The sequence below is a fragment of the Spermophilus citellus genome, assembly GCF_964194105.1.
Source record: "Spermophilus citellus genome assembly, chromosome: 5".
NCBI classification, from domain to species: domain Eukaryota; kingdom Metazoa; phylum Chordata; class Mammalia; order Rodentia; family Sciuridae; genus Spermophilus; species Spermophilus citellus.
The window spans coordinates 55,771,927-55,791,157 of NC_138186.1; the positions used below are offsets into that span (position 1 = coordinate 55,771,927).

Genomic DNA, 19,231 nt, shown 5'->3' on the forward strand with positions numbered 1-19,231 from the left:
TAGTGTCCAAACACTGAGCTCAATTTACCAGCTGTGTGATCTGCCACCACTTTCAGAATCAAGGTTCCTTGTACATAAAGCAAATGAGAAAAACAGAATTGCCTCCCTTACAAGATTGCTGGGGGCACCAAATGATGTAATGGAAATGGAAGTATTTTGTAATGCACCATAAAAAAAAATCATTCATTAGATTTAGAGGATTTTTTTAAAAAAAAAAAAAAAGGTCTTTCACCAAGAAATAAATTTTTTTTTCTAACAGGCAATACTTCCTGTTTAAGACCCATTTAGATGCTTGATTATGGGAGGAAAGTCATATTCCTAAGCAAGTAAATGTCCCCCTGAACCTACAAAAGTATGAATAATTTCCTAAGTGGATTTTTATTGAAACCTCTCATTTAAAATGTGAAAACTTCAGGTACAAAAGTGGCTTTGTAAAATAAAATTGTAGAAAGTACGAGAACCAGGTTCAAGGCTTTCTGGCTAGATTTTGTCAAGAGGCATTCAAAGTATATCCTATAGGGCACTACATTACCAAATCTCCCTCCCCCGAAAAAAAACAGTTTAATAACTACAGGTAAGTGAAGGGAGTGTGTGAAACACCAAACATGCAAAAGTAAGGAGTGGCATGCATTTTTAAAAATCTATTTCTACCTGTTCTCAGCAGACAAAAAAAAAAAAAAAATCTGATGGGTAGGAACAATGGCTCCTTGCTATCCACCCCCCTTTACTCTGAGTCATTAAGAAAACCAGGAAAACTTAGTATAATATACTGGCTTTCTACTCTTAGTCATAAAAATATTTATTATCTAAGATAGGCTAGTTATTTTTTAGAACAAATGCAAGGATAAATATGAAAATGTTTTCGAAATGTACAAAGCACTGTAGAAACGGAAAGTGCTGCCATTGCTAAAATTATCAGATCCATACAATATATCTTCTTTATTAATCTACAAATTATTATAATTTAATATATGTCTTAAGGAATAGGATTAATATACAGCCTTTGAATCATTCTTGGTTTAATACTACAAATAGCATTTGTAGTCAGAGAAATAATCATACAATCTTCTGTAGACAAAAAGATCCAGTGCTGAAATATGGAGTTTCTAAAGGAAAATAGGAATATACTAATTCTGCATTTATTCATTCCCATTCCTTTTGTGGAATGTAGCATGTAACATTTCAAAGAATCTGATACCGTGAAATGCAACATGGCATCTAAAGGTACCTCTGGAGGATCAAGTAATCCATGTCTTAGACTCATCTAAGTGGGAAAGGAGGCACACATAAAGAGCCAAACCCTGCATTTTAAGAAAAGAGAAAGTTAGGGGTTGCTGATGTGGCTGAGTGATAGAGCACATGTCAGGTAGAGACAGACAGAAAGATAGCAATATTAAATCCAGGCCTCTCCATCAATTTCCCAGCCTTACTCATCTTCTCATTTTGCCAGAGCATCTGCTTTTGACTGCAAAGTCTCTGTAAACTCAATGCTTTTAGTCAAGACTCTGTGGGTAGATGTTGCATACAATATACTTTTTACATGCGTTTTATACGCACTTTAAGAAAATCTTTGTGTAGGTGATTGTGTAAAATAAAGGAATAAATGGGAAGATACTATGGTTCTTCCCATACTGCTTTATATCTTTAACAAAATATTCTTTGAGTCTTCTTATGCATCTTTTGCTTAATGTACTCTACAAGAAAAAGAGTTATCATCATCATGATGATAAACATCGATTTCTCCTTGTTTTAAATACGTAAGTTATATGAGGCAAATGCAAAGTTATTAGTTACTATGATGTTATATATATATATATATATATATATATTATATATAATATATATATACACACACAATATATATATATATATATAGATATAGATATAGATATATATAGATATATAGATATATAGATATATATAGAGATAGATAGATATGGGGTGGAAATAAAACATAAATAAAATACCTACTCTAGGAACTAACAAATATGACTCAAGTTGCCCTTGCCTAAATTCTCACTCTGGGAATGATTTTTTTTTTCCTGCCTGAAACAGGAATAGCTAGCTTAGGGGAGGGGGCGCTGGAATCCTTAATTAAAATCACAGTTCTGCAACTCACCAGCTGGATACTCTGGTCACATTATTTAATCCAAGAGACTCAGTTTCCTCATTAAAATGAGGGAAATGACACCCACCTTGCAGGGTTCTTGAGAGGATCAAAAAATGAAGATAAAGCACGGGTCAAGTAGCAATTTCTCAAGACCTGGTGAGAATGCCTATATTCTCCTCTAGGCAAAGAAAACACTATTTTGAAACATTTAAGAAGATTACAAAGTATCTCTGCTCAGAGCCAAGATTAATGCCTTACTTAACATTCTTTGTAATCTGAATTAGCACACTAGAGAAAGCACCTAGTAAATACTCATAGATGTTTTCTGAATGAAGCATATATGTTATTCTGTGTGTCAGGATGCATAAATATATCTACAATGAGTATACATCAAAATCACGTGTTTGTTGCAGAATGACAATATAGACAAGAAATTCCTGAGGGCCCACTCGGCAAAGTATTAAATATGTGTATGCTTTGTGTATCTGTCTACATTTGTATCATTTCAGACATTTAGAAGCATGCATCTCTTACACATATTTTGCCCCAGTGGGAAAACACGTTTCAGTGTACCTGTGTGTATGGAGTTGTGACAGTTTCCCTGAAAGGTGCGGTAAATGCCCGGGTATGACTGAGGCGCAGTCTCTGTGAGTGCGCAAACAGGCGAGCCTGCCCTGCGTGGGCACTTGTGCTCTGTGCCAGGTTCGCGGCCGCAGGGCTGTGAGGGGTGGAAATGGACTGGGTGACTGTCGCGTCCCTCACAGCGTGCAGCGGCAACTGCGTGGCCGCAGGGGCTCTCGGTCAGTGCGTGCGGGATTCCCGGCCGCACCCTCTCCCAGGGGCCGGACCCTCACGTGCCCCACACCCGCGGCCTGGAGGCCCCACCACGCTGGCGACCCCGCCGTACCCCTGATTGCTGCTTCCGAGCAGGGGGCTTTACCCTCGCGAAAATCTGGATCGTCTGCTTCACCATCTCTTCCCTGGCTCTGCACTGACCCTTGACCTCTTTCAGGCCTTAGCTTCCAAAACTTGTTACTCCCACCACCTCCCGCTCCCCTCAGCCTTAGCAACAGTAACTAGGAACACTACCCAACGAGCACCGCGGCATCCAGGACCCCGCCTCCTCTCCGTAATTGGTCGAAGACCAGGAGGGACGGCCCTAAAGGAGAGGTTGAGGGGTGGAGTTGGGGCGGGGCCGAGAGGAGAGCAGTGCGCTTGCGCGTGGGCAGGGCTCTGGGGACAGTGGTTAGAAGTGATAAGTGCCTTGTATACCTTGCCTGGTTCCTTAACCCGTTCCTTCCTCGTGTCTTCTCCTCTTTTTATCACTGAGATCATTTTTGCATTTTATTGTGCCCTCATTGGAGAAATGATACTTGATCTGTGACACGCAGTATCCTGGCTGAGAATCTCGAATTGAGCAAAACTGCCCGGGGCCCACTTGGAGATCAAGGTCTGAAGAATCACAGAAAGTTACAACCCAGGGAAAATTTCTATGCTAAGATAGGGTTAAGCACGGTATTCTGTCTAGCTCTGTTTCGGAAGGGTAAGACTGGAGGAAGGGGATTGCCTCCCATTTAAGTCATGTCAAGAAAGAATGGGCTTCTCAAAAGACACTTTAGTGTCCACAAAGATGCTCAACCTCGTTATCCTCCAAGGAAATATAAATTTAAACCACAGTGAGATATATCACTATGCATCTATCACAATGGCTGAAATGCTGACAAAGTTGCAGAGAAAATGAAATCACTCATACTTTACTAGCGGAAATGTTCGTATACTATAAAATGGTTTGACCCTTTTTTCCAAACTGAAAGTGCAATTACTCTGAGACCTGGCAGTTGCACTCTTGGGCATTTATCCCAGAGAAATGAAAACTTGTGTTTACACAAAAACTCTAATGTGAACATTTTCAGCACCTTAATTTATAAGAGTCCCAAACTGGAAATAACTCAGGTGTACTTCAGCTGATGAATGGTTAAGCAAACTGAGAAATGCTGCTCATCAATAACAAAGACAGAACTATTGATATATTAAACAACTTGGATGAACTTCCAGGGAATTCGGTTGTGTAAAAGAAGCCAAAGTCAGAAGTTAAATACTGTATGATCCCACTTATATAACAGTCTTGAAATGACAAAATTACAGAGATGGAGAGAAGATTAGTGGTTGTCAGGGAGGTAGAGAGGGCAAGAAGTGGCTATGGTTGTAAAGAAATCCTTGTGATGCACTGTTCTGTATCTGACTGGGATGGTGGTCACAGAAATCCACACATATAGTAGCATTGCATGGAACAAAATACACACACACACACACACACACACACACACACACACGTGCATGGAAAGCCTTCAAGTCAAACAAGTTGGAATAAGATCAATGATTGTAGCAGTGTCAATTCCCGGATTGTTATATTATACCACAGCTATGTAAGATATTACTATTGTGGGAAACTGGGGGAAGGGTATGCAAGTTCTCTCTATTGTTTTTCACAACTACATGCAAATCTACAATTATCTCAAACTAAATAGCTTTTTAAAGAAAATGAAAAGGCAAACCACAGACTGGGAGAAAACTTTTGCAAAGCATAAGTGATAAGGGACTTGCACCCAGGATCTATATAAAACTTTTCAAACCAAACTCAATTGATAGAAAAATACACAATCCAATTTAAAAAAAGAGGGGGGCACAGCCAAAATATTTAAACAAACACTTTACCAGAAGGATATATGAAGGCTGGAGTTGCAGCTCAGTAGTGGAGTACTTCTTACTTACCTAGCAGGCACAAGGCCCCTGATTCAATCCCTAGTATCACCACACACACACACACACACACACACACACACACACAGAGAGAGAGGGAGAGAGAGAGAGAGAGAGAGAGAGAGAGAGAGTGAGCGAGCGCCTGGCAAATAAGCACATGAAATTGATGCTCGATATCATTTATCATTATTGAGGTGCCAATTAAAACCACAATGAGACAATACAACATGCCCCTTATGAAGGCTAAAAATAAGAAAATGAAACTGTCAATATCAAGTGCTGGCACAGACACAGCATCTAGACCTCTCAAACATCACTAGTAAGAAAGCAAGATAAACCAGCTACTTTGAAGAACAGTTATACTTACCACAGGATGAAGCAATCCTGATGCCAACATGGGAATTTTGACTTGATGACAAGAGAGATGAAAACAAGCCAGGGGAGAGAACACACAGGCAAGGATTTTATTAGGACTTACTAAGAGAAGAGACCAGAATGTGAGGCTGGCTCCCCAAAGGAAAGGGTTAATTTTATTTTTGTGAAAGGGTTTTTTTCAAGGGAGCTAAGGTTTAGGAATGTTAATTGTCTTTGGATAAATTTAAAAAGGTGTGTGTGTGTGTGTGTGTGTGTGTGTGTGTGTGTGTGTGTTCTATGAGAGCACTTTAACTGAGGAAGGCAAGGTCAGTGGTCATTCTGGAGTCAAATATTAGTTTTTCATATCCACGCTGCGTTCTGTATAAGCATCTCCGTCTTGTGATAAGGACAAGTTGCTGTAGCTGTTAAAAGAATGCACAGGTGGAAGATGGAAGAGAACATAAATCATGGCAAGTAACAAGTTAAGGGCCCTGGGAATTTGCCATTTTTATGACTCCTCAATGGCTTATGCTTTATGTTGTTTGTCCTTGGAGGGTCATGGCAACAGCATCCTGGCCCTAATGAGGCACCTGGTCTCTGAAGCTATTCAGGTGTTTGAGGAATGGGTAAGGCACATACCAGGCTTATAATACCTAAGAGGCCATGAGTTAAGGTGGGAAAATAGACCCAAAGGCTTATACCATCTCCTAATGGTTGTCCGGCTATGAGTTAAGACCCAGTAGTGCATTCTCCCTTTGTCCCTATGCTGGTCTCTAACTGTCTAGTTCGTGTGCCTAAATATTTACCCAAGTGAAACGAAGACACACAGAAATCTAAACAGGAATATCTATTCCTAATTGCCAAACACTGTAAACAAAGTAAAATGTTGTTCAACTGAAAAAAATAGATAAGCAAACTGGTACAGCCATACAATAAAAGGGAATGAACTGCAGGTGCCCACAAGAACATAGTTAAATCTCAGATTGATTATTCTGAGTGAGAAGTGCCTGACTCAAAGTTTATACACATTTAAAATTCCATTTATACAACATTCTGGAAAAAGGAAAAACTATAGGGATCGAAAACAGATCAGTGGCTTCCAGGGGCTGGGAGTAGGGAAAGGGGTTGACTGCAGTGAACATCAGAGAGGTGTGTATGTGGGAGATGATGGACCTGTCTCATATTGTGATTGTGATTGTGGTTGTGGTTACATGACTATATAAATTTGTCAAAACTCATATAACTACCTATATACTTAAAAGAGTATACTGTAGGTTAATTATACCATAAAAAGAAAAAGAAGGGGAAGAATGGGGTATGAACAGGTGTAGCAGTACCTACAGATGGAAGAGGAAGCAGGTATTTATTAAGTGACTTTGAGAGCTTTTTACCTAGTGAGGAAGTGATCATTCAAGATTGGACAATCTGGCATATGGTGCAGGTATTTACCTGGACAGGTAAAACTGATTCAGTTAGGGGAGAGGGAGAAATGAGAAGCTGGGGGCATGATAAAGTTCAAGGGCCTATGGAACTTTAACAAGGAGTTGGATAAAGTTTAGGAGAAAGCTGTGGCTGAGAATATGAATTTGGGAATCCTCGCAAAGACCTGTTTCCAGAAACTAACCGAGTTATTCAAGAAGACTGAGTCTGAAATGCTAACACCAACAGTTGGAGGAGCAGAGGAGGCCACACAGGAAGCTGAAGAGAGTGGCTGGCAAGGTCTTTGAGAGGAAATGGAATGTTACATGGAAGTCAGGGGAAGAGAACATTCTGAGAAGAAGAAAGTGTTCAACAGTGTCGGACACTAAAAAGGATGTCCTAAAAATATCCGTTTGACTTAGCAGCCAGAAGGCATTAGTGATCTAGATGGTGGCTTCAGTGGCGTTGTGGGGTCAGAAGGCAGGTTGTAAGAAATGGAGGAGCGAGTGGGAGGTTAGGAAGTGGAGGAGGCCAAGATAGACTACCTCCTCCAGAAGCTTGCTTGCCAAAAGTTGTAAAGGAGAAAAACCCAGAGTCAAAGCTAGAGGAACCCGGAGTGAGGAAGGGTCTTTTGTTCGCCTCCAAGGAGGCAAATCCAATAGAAAAGGAGAGGATGAAGGTACAGAAAAAAAGAAGGTGGAAGACGGTTGCCCCAGAGCAGGTGGTATTTTAACAAGAGGGTACCATGAGAGTTCAGAGACAAAAGAGCCAAGGGTATGGGCCAAAGATCACTGTACGCATTGAATTAGGTCATCTCGGTTGATTGAAAGATGCCAGTGGCCTTTGATGTGAAGGAGTGTTGAACAGGATTGGAGGAGAATCTATGGGTCCAGGAAGTAGGAACTTTAATATAAAGCTCTGGGTCATAGGATCAAACGCATTGATGAGGAGGAAGTATAAATTCAAATCCTGAGACTTGTCATTCCTGAGAGTGTAACCTTGGGAAGCAATTTATGTTTTCATGTCTCAGTTGGTTCATCCATTATGTGGGGATGGTTAATAGCTACCTCATGGAGTTATCATAGAGATTAAATGGTGGCATGTTAGTAAAAATGTGTATGTGGGAGGTGATGGTACACTGGTACATAGTACTCAGTGAATAGAGGACATTTATACACATAGGATTCTGATCCCTGGATTGGATTCCTTTGGGCTGTAAACATCTCCTAAAGAACATACACTATGGCACAAATATGTCTGTACGGCTCACTGGGATTGTAAACTCAAAACCTCCCACGGCCTAATCTGTGATGTAAATACCTTAAGCAGACAAGGAGAAGGAATAGAAATTGGGTAACGAAAAGGGAGTCTAGTGTCCCAACTAAAAAGCAATGGAAAGACAGTCAAATGAATGGCACAGAACTTTCCTATGTTCATATATGAATCCAGAACCAGTGAAACTCCACATCATGTACAACCACAGCATGGAGTCCTAATTTGAATAAATTATACTCCATGTATGCATAATGTGTCAAAATATGCTCTACCGTCATGTATATCTAAAAAGAATAAATAAAATACATTAAAATGTGTTTTTTTTTAATATAGAAAAGCACAATTCTGCCTAAAGACAGCATATTTGTGGCTCCCATTTCAAACCTCTGCTTCTGTCTCTGGTGTAAGTGACTTCAGTTACTCCCAGGCCCTGTCTCTCCTCTGACAGCTTTCCTTAAATCTCTAACAGATGGCTTTAATGGGTACAAACTAGATTTTGTGATTAAATCTCCAAGTTCTGGTGTTTTTCCCACAACTTGATTTACATTCATCATTATTATTTGCACCTCACCTACTTGTTTAAATGTGGGAATTAAGATGCTTTTCAATTGTTTAAAAGATTCTTGAGCTCTGCAGTTGTCAAAATAACAGATAATTGCACCAGGCAAATTAGCGTGGGTTTAGGAGCCCCAAATCTGAAAGAAATTAAGCTGTGTCTGAAATGAATTAGTCTATAGGCAACTTAGTTGGGTTTTGTTTGCTTGTATTTTTTGTTTTGTTTTGCTTGGGAAAAGCTTTCAGCTCTAGTACTAGTTTTCAAGGACCTCTTATGCTGTTGGTGCTACAACTATAAAATGCATCATTTTACTTTATAAGTCTGAAGAGGGACCCGTAAAAATTTTATGGGCTGGTAATTTTGATATAGAATGTGTACATAAAATTGCCTAATTGCAGTAAGCTTTCTTCTCCCCTCTTTTACTCATGACTTTGAGGGATTTACATTTGTTGGTTCAAAAAAATCTCTCCTGATCACAGCCTGACTGTCTCCCACCCACCTCCTTATTATTAGAGGAACAGTCAGGTTAAGATGTATGCTAGAAGCTTCACTAACCCATTCGGGAGTCTTCTGTTATTAACATCCACCAAAAAGCAAGGTCAGTAGTCAGAATCTCCTAATTATTAGTAAATAGCAGTATGAATAGGAGAGAAATCAGTTGATAAAAAACTGTCCCTTTGTAGTTGTGAATACCTGGTAGGATGTCAGTCCCTGAATGAGTCCTGAGTGTCCCTGATTGAGGCTTTTGTGGAGAGGCATTGAAAGGTTCAAAAGACTGAGTATATTTTCTGTGGAGGATACTTTCATTTGGAATCCCCTTCTCGGTCCAACAACCCCCATTTATTCATCTTATGGGTGGTCGGTACTAGAGGGAACCCCTTAATGCCACTCAGTCTAGAAAGGCCATTTGTTTCATTGTTTCTGAACCAAGTGGAGAATACACAGGGCAATTTCTGGTACTCATTAAATGCTAAATAATAACATGCCGTTAAATTGCAGAGTGCGGGTACCACAAAATCTGTAAGATATAATTTCAGCAAAGAATTTTCTTTGGAGAATATGTTCGGCTAATTTAAAGCATAATTTTATTAACATAACCATCTTTCCACACACAGCAGAGTGAAATTCGTACAACTTTACCAGCGCTTGGGTTTATAGGACGCAGTGGGGAATCCCTCGGGTTGATCAACTTGAACTTGCTTTTCCTATCTGAGGGTAGATTCAGGTTTGAACCCTTATTCTGGGTTCTCTCTCCTGCTGGTTCATCACCTCTCTGGCTCAGAGGCAGAGCTCCCTTCCCAAAAATGTGTCTGCTCCTCTTCCTGCAGCCCTCCTGGGGCTCCCCCTGAACAACAACATCAAAGTCATTTAGGGCTGGGAGCTGGTGGCCAGCCATATGGAATTACAGCCCAGGCTCCCGCCGGATTACAGAGTGGAGCACAAGAACCAAATGACAAGTACCATGGCACAGAGGGAAGCCTACGGTTCTGAATGGAAAATATGACTATTTGTGTATTTATACACAGGCTTCTCATAAACAACCTGCATATTTCACCAACATCCCAATGAAGCAAGGGATGGGCTGAGTTAAAAATAGTTCTAGAATGTCTCTCTTCTAAGTAAGCCACCCTCCCTGTCCTATCTCCTCAGAGCATTGACTTAACTGTGTTTCTCTGGATATTTCAGAGTTAGAAAAAGTACTGTCCAACCTAACTTGAAACAGAAAATGGCGTCCGTAGCAGGGTGCCTGACCCGACATATGACTATTGGTCCCCAATCCAAAAACACCGTATCTGTCTGGAATCTGGGTGTTCGGCAACCGAATGTATCCTAATCTCTCTCTCTACTTCCTTGTCTCCCATTCATTTCTCAGTCTCCCACAGTCTGGGTTTTGTTTCTCATGCTGCACAGAGCTTGTTTAAAGTGCACCTCCAGAGCAAAGTCTTTTGTCTGTACATCTTGGAATAGTGTCACGATAGGCCCCTGGCTTCTCTTCTCTTTGTATAGCTACATCCGAACATTTTTTAAAGTCCGAATCAGCCCGCCTCCTAAATATCTTTTGTCTCTTTCCCATCAACTTCATCTTCACAATTTACTGTCCTGGCTCCTAGTCTCTTTGCCAGAATTAGCAAAGACCCTCCCAGATATTTTTCTTGCTTCTGATCTCATCCTCCTCTTCCTTCCATCTTCAACAACTGCTGCAAGATGATAGAGTGCAAACCAGTTTGTGTCACTTCTTGTTTGAAGACCTCCAGTCCTTTCCTGCTACAAACGGTGTTTAGTCCAGAGGTCCTTCAAACCTAGTCCAAATTGCCTTTATGTCAATTTCATAGTCCTTCCCATGTTCTCTGCTCCCAACTTCCCTGCACCCGTGCTCTGGCCTCTCAGTGACTTTCTGCAGTTCCCAAGCACGATGTCATGCTTTTCCATGTCTCCACTTCTTTGTCTGTCCTGTTCTTTATGTTTGCAGTGTTGTCTTCCTGCCTAGACATCAGAAATATTCAACCTATCCTTCAAGATCCAACTCACATTCTACCTGCTTCATAAAGACTATCACCCCTGTCTCCCCTAGGCAAAGTTAGAGACCCTCCTTTGTGTAGCTACCTCTTATTCCTTCCTTTGTATTAGTACTCATTGTCCTGTTAATGTGGCCTATTTGTACCTGCCCCCAACCCTCCCTCACCTCAGGGTTTATTTAAGAACTATGACTGGGCCCAGAAGTTACCTAGTATTTCCAGTGAGTAACAGGTTTTAGATACATACATTTTTGATGAATTAATGAATGAATGCATAAGTCATGCTTGGCATCAATAAAGCTCCTAGAAATTAAAAAAAAATTATCTGAGGTTCATGTTTCCACTAGGAAAATTACTTTCTCCTCCTTTCTCAGCCAAGCAAAGATAACCTACAGAAAGTAGGGTCTTTACAAAAGAAACAAACACCATCACTGTTTCAATTTCTAAACTCATTTTCTTCAGGTTAAAAAAAAGAAAAAAAGAAAGAAACTGGTTATAAATTTCCCAGGGTGATAAGCAGAGCACATTAGCATTTGTATCCATGGAAGACAAACAGGATCCGATGGAGGGATAAGTGTGAAAACAAAGTAGTCCACCTTCAAAAGAGTGAGTTTTTCCCAAGATATCTGGGAAGCATTTAATGAATCTAGAAATCAACTTTTTTAATTTAAGAAAAATGCACCCTTTGCAAATCTCTAATGAAATGGTTTTTTCACCTTCTTTCATTTCATGTGAAAATGCATTTCAGAAGATTGAAAGTCAGTCTTTGGTTTGTGGACTCCTTGTTCTTCCTCTCTTCCATGACTTTTATTCTCCCAAACACTGAAGGAAGGTTTCCTGAATTCCACAGTCTATAGCTCTTCTCTTCCTCCTCCTTTTCTAGCCCTTGCTCATTTTCAGTCCTGGGCTGAGACATCACTTTCTCTGACAAGTGACCGGTCCCCTGACACTCGCAGATTAGACCCAGGATTCTAGCTGTGTGTGCCCCCTGGACCTTATTATTACTCTTATCACAGATTCCGGGTCTTATGAAGACAAAGTTCAGTTTGCTCTTGCTTACCATTGTATTCCCATCCCATGTGCACAGAAAATGATTGATAGGTATTTATTTAATGATAAATTAGATATTTCTCAAATTGGTAAAAAGATGCCTGTTGCAGGGGGGGAATAACATCATGTGAGAGTGCAGTCTCCTCAAACAAACACTGAGACGAGGATTTGTGCAGGGGTTGATTTGGGAAATAATCTGAAGAAAGCAGGGAAAGGGGGTAAAACAATGATGGGGTCATCTGTGGTTGGAAACTCGTGATGGGAAACTAGGACTCAGCTGCCAATGTCTTGGCTGGGCACAAGATCACGAGCCACCACACACCTTGTAGATTCAAACAGCAATTCTTTATTCCCAAACTCACACCGGCCTCTACACACACGTTCTGGGGAAATCCCAGTTCTGCTGCCACCCATCACCTACTCCACGAGGCTTTCTTCCTAATCCCATTTGAATCTCACGAGAACTCAACGGGAACAAGCAGCAGGAACACCCTAATCCCAGCAGCAATAATCTTCAACGTCCAACTTCCCTAAAACCCCTATTGTCTTAAACCGGGAACGCCTTAAACTTGTCTTAAACCGGGAACGCCCTAAACCCAAGGACCGGGATACTTCCTCCAACCTGATCAGCTCTAAACCCGGATCCGCCTTGGTCCTTGAGCAAGGTCACCTTACATGCAATGTCAACAGCAAAATCCATTTAACATGGGGTACGCTGGCAAGGAAATTTTGATGCGTCATTCCTACTTGGCAATGGCCCTCAGCACTCAGCCCTATGGAAGGTGCCCTGCAAGACCCCACACTGGCATGGGGCCAGGAGGCTTGGGTGTTTATCCAACAACTCTTGCTCCTGTGGTTGCAGGGCTGCTCCTGGGCATGGAAAGACTGCTCCATCCCAGCACTCCCAGCCTCCCCAGGGCGTGTGACAATATCTGACATCTAGAGAAAGCCTCTGGGCAGACAGAGTGCAGACATCCCAGTCAGGATCCCACTGGCATGCATCATTATGTATGTCTTCAGGTAGGTACACCAGAGTTAGAGTGATCTCTGGGGTGAACTGAGGAGATGTGGGCAGGTCACCAACAGTGTCTTCTACAGTCAGTACAGTACTGTTTTTCTTCTAAATTTCATTTTCTGAAAGTATGTAGCATTATAATTTACTTGGTGATCTCTGGTGTATGGTCTATGTTACATTGTGTGTTTTAATGTCAGTGTATAGTTTTGCTAATATTCCCTTTTAATATACTAAAGATGGGTCCTGTGCACTATTTTCTCCATGAGTCAGCTGTTGAACCAAGGGCATTTCGACAAAGAGCTCTCCTGAGCCATATGTTGGTATTCCATCTCTATGTTATAATTTTTAAGCATTCCATGATCAAATGAGTTTGGGAAATTCTGTTCTAAGGTCAAGCCCTACTGAAAATGTTTTAGTGGCTTCCCACTGTCCATGGAATTAAGAACATCTTAGCAAGCCATTCAAGATGCTCTACAAATTAGCTCTAACACTATCCACTTTTCCTCCAGTCAAACTGAAATCACTTGCGGCTCTCTCCACATGCCCTGCTTACCCACTGGCACCCACAGTCTTCTCTGTGCCTCCTTCTGCCCTGACCTCCTTTCTTCCCCATCTCCAATCCCTGACTACTACATCCTGCTTAGCTCATAGGGTCTCCCTTTAACCCCATATGTTTTCACATCTTATCACATATACAAATTCATGTCTCCATCTGTTCTGCCTTTTAACCTGTTATGATTTGCATCTGGAATGTTCCGCAAAAATCTCATGTGTTCAGAGGTGGAGCTTTGGGGAAGTGATTGGACCATGAGGGCTCTGACCTCCTCAGTGGCTCCTCAGTGGATTCATCCACTGATGGCTGAATGGACCAATGGAAGGCAGGTCGAGTTAGAGGAAGTAGGTCACGGGGGGGGGGGGGGGGGGGGGGCAGGAAGGCTTTATCTTTTCTCAGGCCCTTTCTCTCCCTCACCAATCCCCCCCACCCCCACCCCGCCTCTGTGAACTGAGAAGCTTTCTTTCTCTACTCTTTTCTGCCATAATGTTCTGGCTCATCTCAGGCCTGGTGCAATGGAGCTAGATGAGTATGATCGAATCCTCTGAAACCATAAGCCCAAATAAATCTTTTCTCCCCTAACTTGACCTTGTTTGTCTGGTATTTTGGTCACAGCAGCGTGGAGCTAACACAATCTCTGTGCCACCTCTTTATATTGACTGCTTTCTAGTACAGTTTTCAGTGAAAGTGTCTCTCTCTTCCTCTGAGATTATTGTCTTTCTAGTACATTTTTAAGTTTCCTTGAAGGCAGGAACTCTGACTTTCTCATTTTTAGATTTTTGCATGACTGTTAGACTGTTAGTGCCTGGCATCTAATACTCAAAGTCAGAGTGACCTCTAGTTGGATTGAAGAGATGTGGGCAGTTAAATGTTTGTTGAGTCAAAATTTTTTTAAACTTGTTTTTAATTTACATATAATACAATTCAATTTTTAATAAAGTACAGTTCTATGAATTTTGACAAATATGTAGTCAAATAACCATCACCATAACAGACACGGAGCAATTTTATCACCCCCCGCCCAAGATCTTTCAAGTTATCCATTAGTTGTCAAATATTCCCCTCACTCTGGGCCCCTTACAACCCTGAGTTAGTCTCAGTGTCTAGTTTTTCCTTTTCCAGAATGTTATATAAATGGAACTGTACAATATGTAGCCTTTACATCTGGCTTCTTTCACTCAATGTAATGCTTTTGGGATTCATCTATTCTGTTACACATGACAGTGATTAGTTCTTTTCTATTGCTGAGTGGTAGTTCATGTATTGGACAAGGCACAGTTTATCCATTTGCTCATTTAAGCACAGTTCATACATTTTCATTTACCTAGGGTTAATACCTAGGAGTAGTATGCTGGGTCATATGGTTGCTGTATGATTTATAAGAACCCCCTCAAATTGCTTTCCAGGGAGACTGTACCATTTTGCATATTTGAGAATTACAGCTGGTCTGCGTCCTCATCCACACTTGGTATTGACATTTAAATTTTTAAAAAATCAATTTAGTAAATACTAGTATCTCATGTGATAATACTTTTCATTTTCCTAGTGACAAATGATATCAAACATATTTTCATGGGCTTATTTGCCATCTGTTTATCCTTTTCATGAAGTTCAAACCTTATAGTCACTTGTTAAATTGGGATGTTTATTTGCCTCTTTTAAATTAAGATGAAGTCTGATTTATTAATTTTTCTTTTATTTCTTGTACTTTTGTGTCATATCTAAAACTCTTTTTTTATTGTTGGTCGTTCAAAACATTACAGGGTTCTTAATATATCATATTTCACAGTTTGATTCAAGTGGGTTATGAACTCCCATTTTTACCCTGTATACAGATTGCTTTATCACATCAGTTACACTTCCATTGATTTACATATTGCCATTCTAGTGTCTGATGTATTCTGCTGTCTATCCTATTCTCTACTATACCCCCTCCCCTCACCTCCCCTCCCCTCTCCTCTTCTCTCTCTACCCCCTCTACTGTAAATCATTTCTTCCACTTGTATTATTCTTCTCTTACCCCTCATTTCCTCTTATATGTAATTTTGTATAACCCTGAGGATCACCTTCCATTTCCATGCAATTTCCCTTCTCTCTCCCTTTCCCTCCCACCTCTCATCCCTGTTTAATGTTAATCTTCTTCTCAAGCTCTTCGTCCCTACTCTGTCCTTACTTACTCCCCTTATATCAAAGAAGTCATTTGGCATTTGTTTTTTAAGGATTTGCTAGCTTCACTTAGCATAATCTGCTCTAATGCCATCCATTTCCCTCCAAATTCTATGATTTTGTCATTTTTTAATGCAGAGTAATACTCCATTGTGTATAAATGCCACATTTTTTTATCCATTCATCTATTGAAGGGCATCTAGGTTGGTTCCACAATCTTGCTATCGTGAATTGTGCTGCTATGAACATCGATGTAGCAGTGTCCCTGTAGCATGCTCTTATTAGGGCTTTAGGGAATAGACCAAGAAGGGGAATAGCTGGGTCAAATGGTGGTTCCATTCCCAGCTTTCCAAGAAATCTCCATACTGCTTTCCAAATTGGCTGCACCAATTTGCAGTCCCACCAACAATGAACAAATGTACCCTTTTCCCCACATCCTCGCCAGCACTTGTTGTTGTTTGACTTCATAGTGGCTGCCAATCTTACTGGAGTGAGATGGTATCTTAGGGTGGTTTTGATTTGCATTTCTCTGACTGCTAGCGATGGTGAGCATTTTTTCATGTACTTGTTGATTGATTGTATGTCCTCCTCTGAGAAGTGTCTGTTCAGGTCCTTGGCCCATTTGTTGATTGGGTTATTTGTTATCTTATTGTCTAATTTTTTGAGTTCTTTGTATACTCTGGATATTAGGGCTCTATCTGAAGTGTGAGGAGTAAAGATTTGTTCCCAGGATGTAGGCTCCCTGTTTACCTCTCTTATTGTTTCTTTTGCTGAGAAAAAACTTTTTAGTTTGAGTAAGTCCCATTTGTTGATTCTAGTTGTTAACTCTTGTGCTATGGGTGTCCTATTGAGGAATTTGGAGCCCGACCCCACAGTATGTAGATCATAGCCAACTTTTTCTTCTATCAGACGCCGTGTCTCTGATTTAATATCCAGCTCCTTGATCCATTTTGAGTTAACTTTTGTGCATGGCGACAGAAAGGGATTCAGTTTCATTTTGATGCATATGGATTTCCAGTTTTCCCAGCACCATTTGTTGAAGATGCTATCCTTCCTCCATTGCATGCTTTTAGCTCCTTTATCAAATATAAGATAGTTGTAGTTTTGTGGATTGGATACTGTATCCTCTATTCTGTACCATTGGTCCACCCGCCTGTTTTGGTACCAGTGCCATGCTGTTTTTGTTACTACTGCTCTGTAGTATAGTTTGAAGTCTGGTATCGCTATACCCCCTGATTCACACTTCCTGCTTAGCATTGTTTTTGCTATTCTGGGTCTTTTATTTTTCCATATGAATTTCATGATTGTTTTATCTATTTCTACAAGAAATGCTGTTGGGATTTTGATTGGCATTGCATTGAACTTATAGAGAACTTTTGGTAATATCGCCATTTTGATGATGTTAGTTCTGCCTATCCATGAACAGGGTATATCTTTCCATCTTCTAAGATCTTCTTCTATATCTCTCTTTAGGGTTCTGTAGTTTTCATTGTATAAGTCTTTCACCTCTTTTGTTAGGTTGATTCCAAGTATTTTATTTTTGGGGGGGATATTGTGAATGGAGTAGTTGTCCTCATTTCCATTTCAGAGGATTTGTCGCTGATATACAGGAATGCCTTTGATTTATGCATGTTGATTTTATATCCTGCCACTTTGCTGAATTCATTTATTAGCTCTAATAGTTTCTTTGTAGACCCTTTTGGGTCTGCTAGGTATAGAATCATGTCATCTGCAAATAGTGATAATTTAAGTTCTTCTTTTCTATTTTTATGCCTTTAATTTCTTTCGTCTGTCTAATTGCTCTGGCCAGTGTTTCGAGGACTATGTTGAACAGAAGTGGTGAGAGAGGGCCACCCTGTCTTGTTCCAGATTTTAGAGGGAATGCCTTCAATTTTTCTCCATTCAGAATGTTGCTGGCCTGTGGCTTATCATAGATTGCTTTTACAATGTTTAGGTATGATCCTGTTATCCCTAATTTTTCTAGAGTTTTGAACATAAAGGGATGCTGTACTTTGTCGAATGCTTTTTCTGCATCTATCGAGATGATCATATGGTTCTTATTTTTAAGTCTATTGATGTGGTGAATAACATTTATTGATTTTCGTATATTGAACCAGCCTTGCATCCCAGGGATGAATCCTACTTGATCATGGTGTATAATTTTTTTGATATGTTTTTTAATCCGATTCACCAGAATTGTATTGAGGATTTCTGCATCTAGGTTCATTAGAGATATTGGTCTGTAGTTTTCTTTCTTTGAAGTGTCTTTTTCTGGTTTAGGCATCAGGGTGATGTTGGCCTCGTAGAATGTATTTGGAAGTTCTCCCTCTTTTTCTATTTCCTGAAATAGCTTGAAAAGTATTGGTGTTAGTTCCTCTTTAAAGGTTTTGTAAAACTCTGCTGTATACCCATCCGGTCCTGGGCTTTTCTTAGTTGGTAGTCTTTTGATGGTTTCTTCTATTTCCTCAATTGATATTGGTCTGTTTAGGTTGTCTATATCCTCCTGACTCAATCTGGGCAGATCATGTGACTTAAGAAATTTATCTACGCCTTCACTATCTTCTATTTTATTAGAGTATAAGGATTCAAAATAATTTCTGATTATCTTCTGTATTTCTGAAGTGTCTGTTGTGATATTGCCTTTTTCATCCCGTATGCTAGTAATTTGAGTTCTCTCTCTTCTTCTCTTCATTAGCATGGCTAAGGGTCTGTTGATTTTATTTATTTTTTCAAAGAACCAACTTTTAGTTTTGTCAATTTTTTCAATAGTTTCTTTTGTTTTGATTTCATTAATTTCAGCTCTGATTTTAATTATCTCTTGCCTTCTACTTCTTTTGCTGTTGTTTTGCTCTTCTTTTTCTAGGATTTTGAGATGAAGTATGAGATCATTTATTTGTTGGTTTTTTCTTTTTTTAAGGAATGAACTCCAAGCAATGAATTTTCCTCTTAGAACTGCTTTCAATGTGTCCCATAGATTCCGATATATTGTGTCTGTGTTTTCATTTAACTCTAAGAAGTTTTTAACTTCCTCCTTGACGTCTTCTAAAACCCATTGATCATTCAGTAACCTATTGTTCATTCTCCAAGTGATGCATGAGTTTTCCTTCCTTCTTTTATCGTTCATTTTCAGTTTCGTTCCATTATGATCAGATAAGATGCATGGTATTATCTTTACTCCTTTATATTGTCTAAGAGTTGCCCTGTGACATAATATATGATCTATTTTTGAGAAGGATCCATGTGCTGCTGAGAAAAAAGTGTAACTGCTTGATGTTGGGTGGTAGATTCTATATATGTCAATTAAGTCTAGGTTATTAATTGTGTTATTGAGTTCTATAGTTTCCTTATTTAACTTTTGTTTGGAAGATCTGTCCAGTGGTGAGAGAGGTGTGTTGAAGTCTCCCATGATTATTGTATGGTGGTCTATTAGACTCTTGAACTTGAGAAGAGTTTGCTT

At 40.0% G+C, this 19,231-nt stretch overlaps 1 protein-coding gene across 5 annotated transcripts in view; it reads right to left on the reverse strand.

Annotated features, from left to right (window-relative positions):
• KIF6 (kinesin family member 6) overlaps positions 1 to 3,136 on the reverse strand; it is a 400,202-nt gene extending 397,066 nt beyond the window's left edge. For all 5 annotated transcript variants that reach the window (XM_081295096.1, XM_081295095.1, XM_081295094.1 and 2 more), the window contains exon 1: positions 3,018 to 3,136. In XM_081295096.1, the coding sequence (XP_081151222.1) occupies positions 3,018 to 3,083 (66 nt within the window). In that variant the 5' untranslated portion in view covers positions 3,084 to 3,136. The remainder of the gene's footprint in view (positions 1 to 3,017) is intronic.
• Positions 3,137 to 19,231: the final 16,095 nt, after the last annotated feature.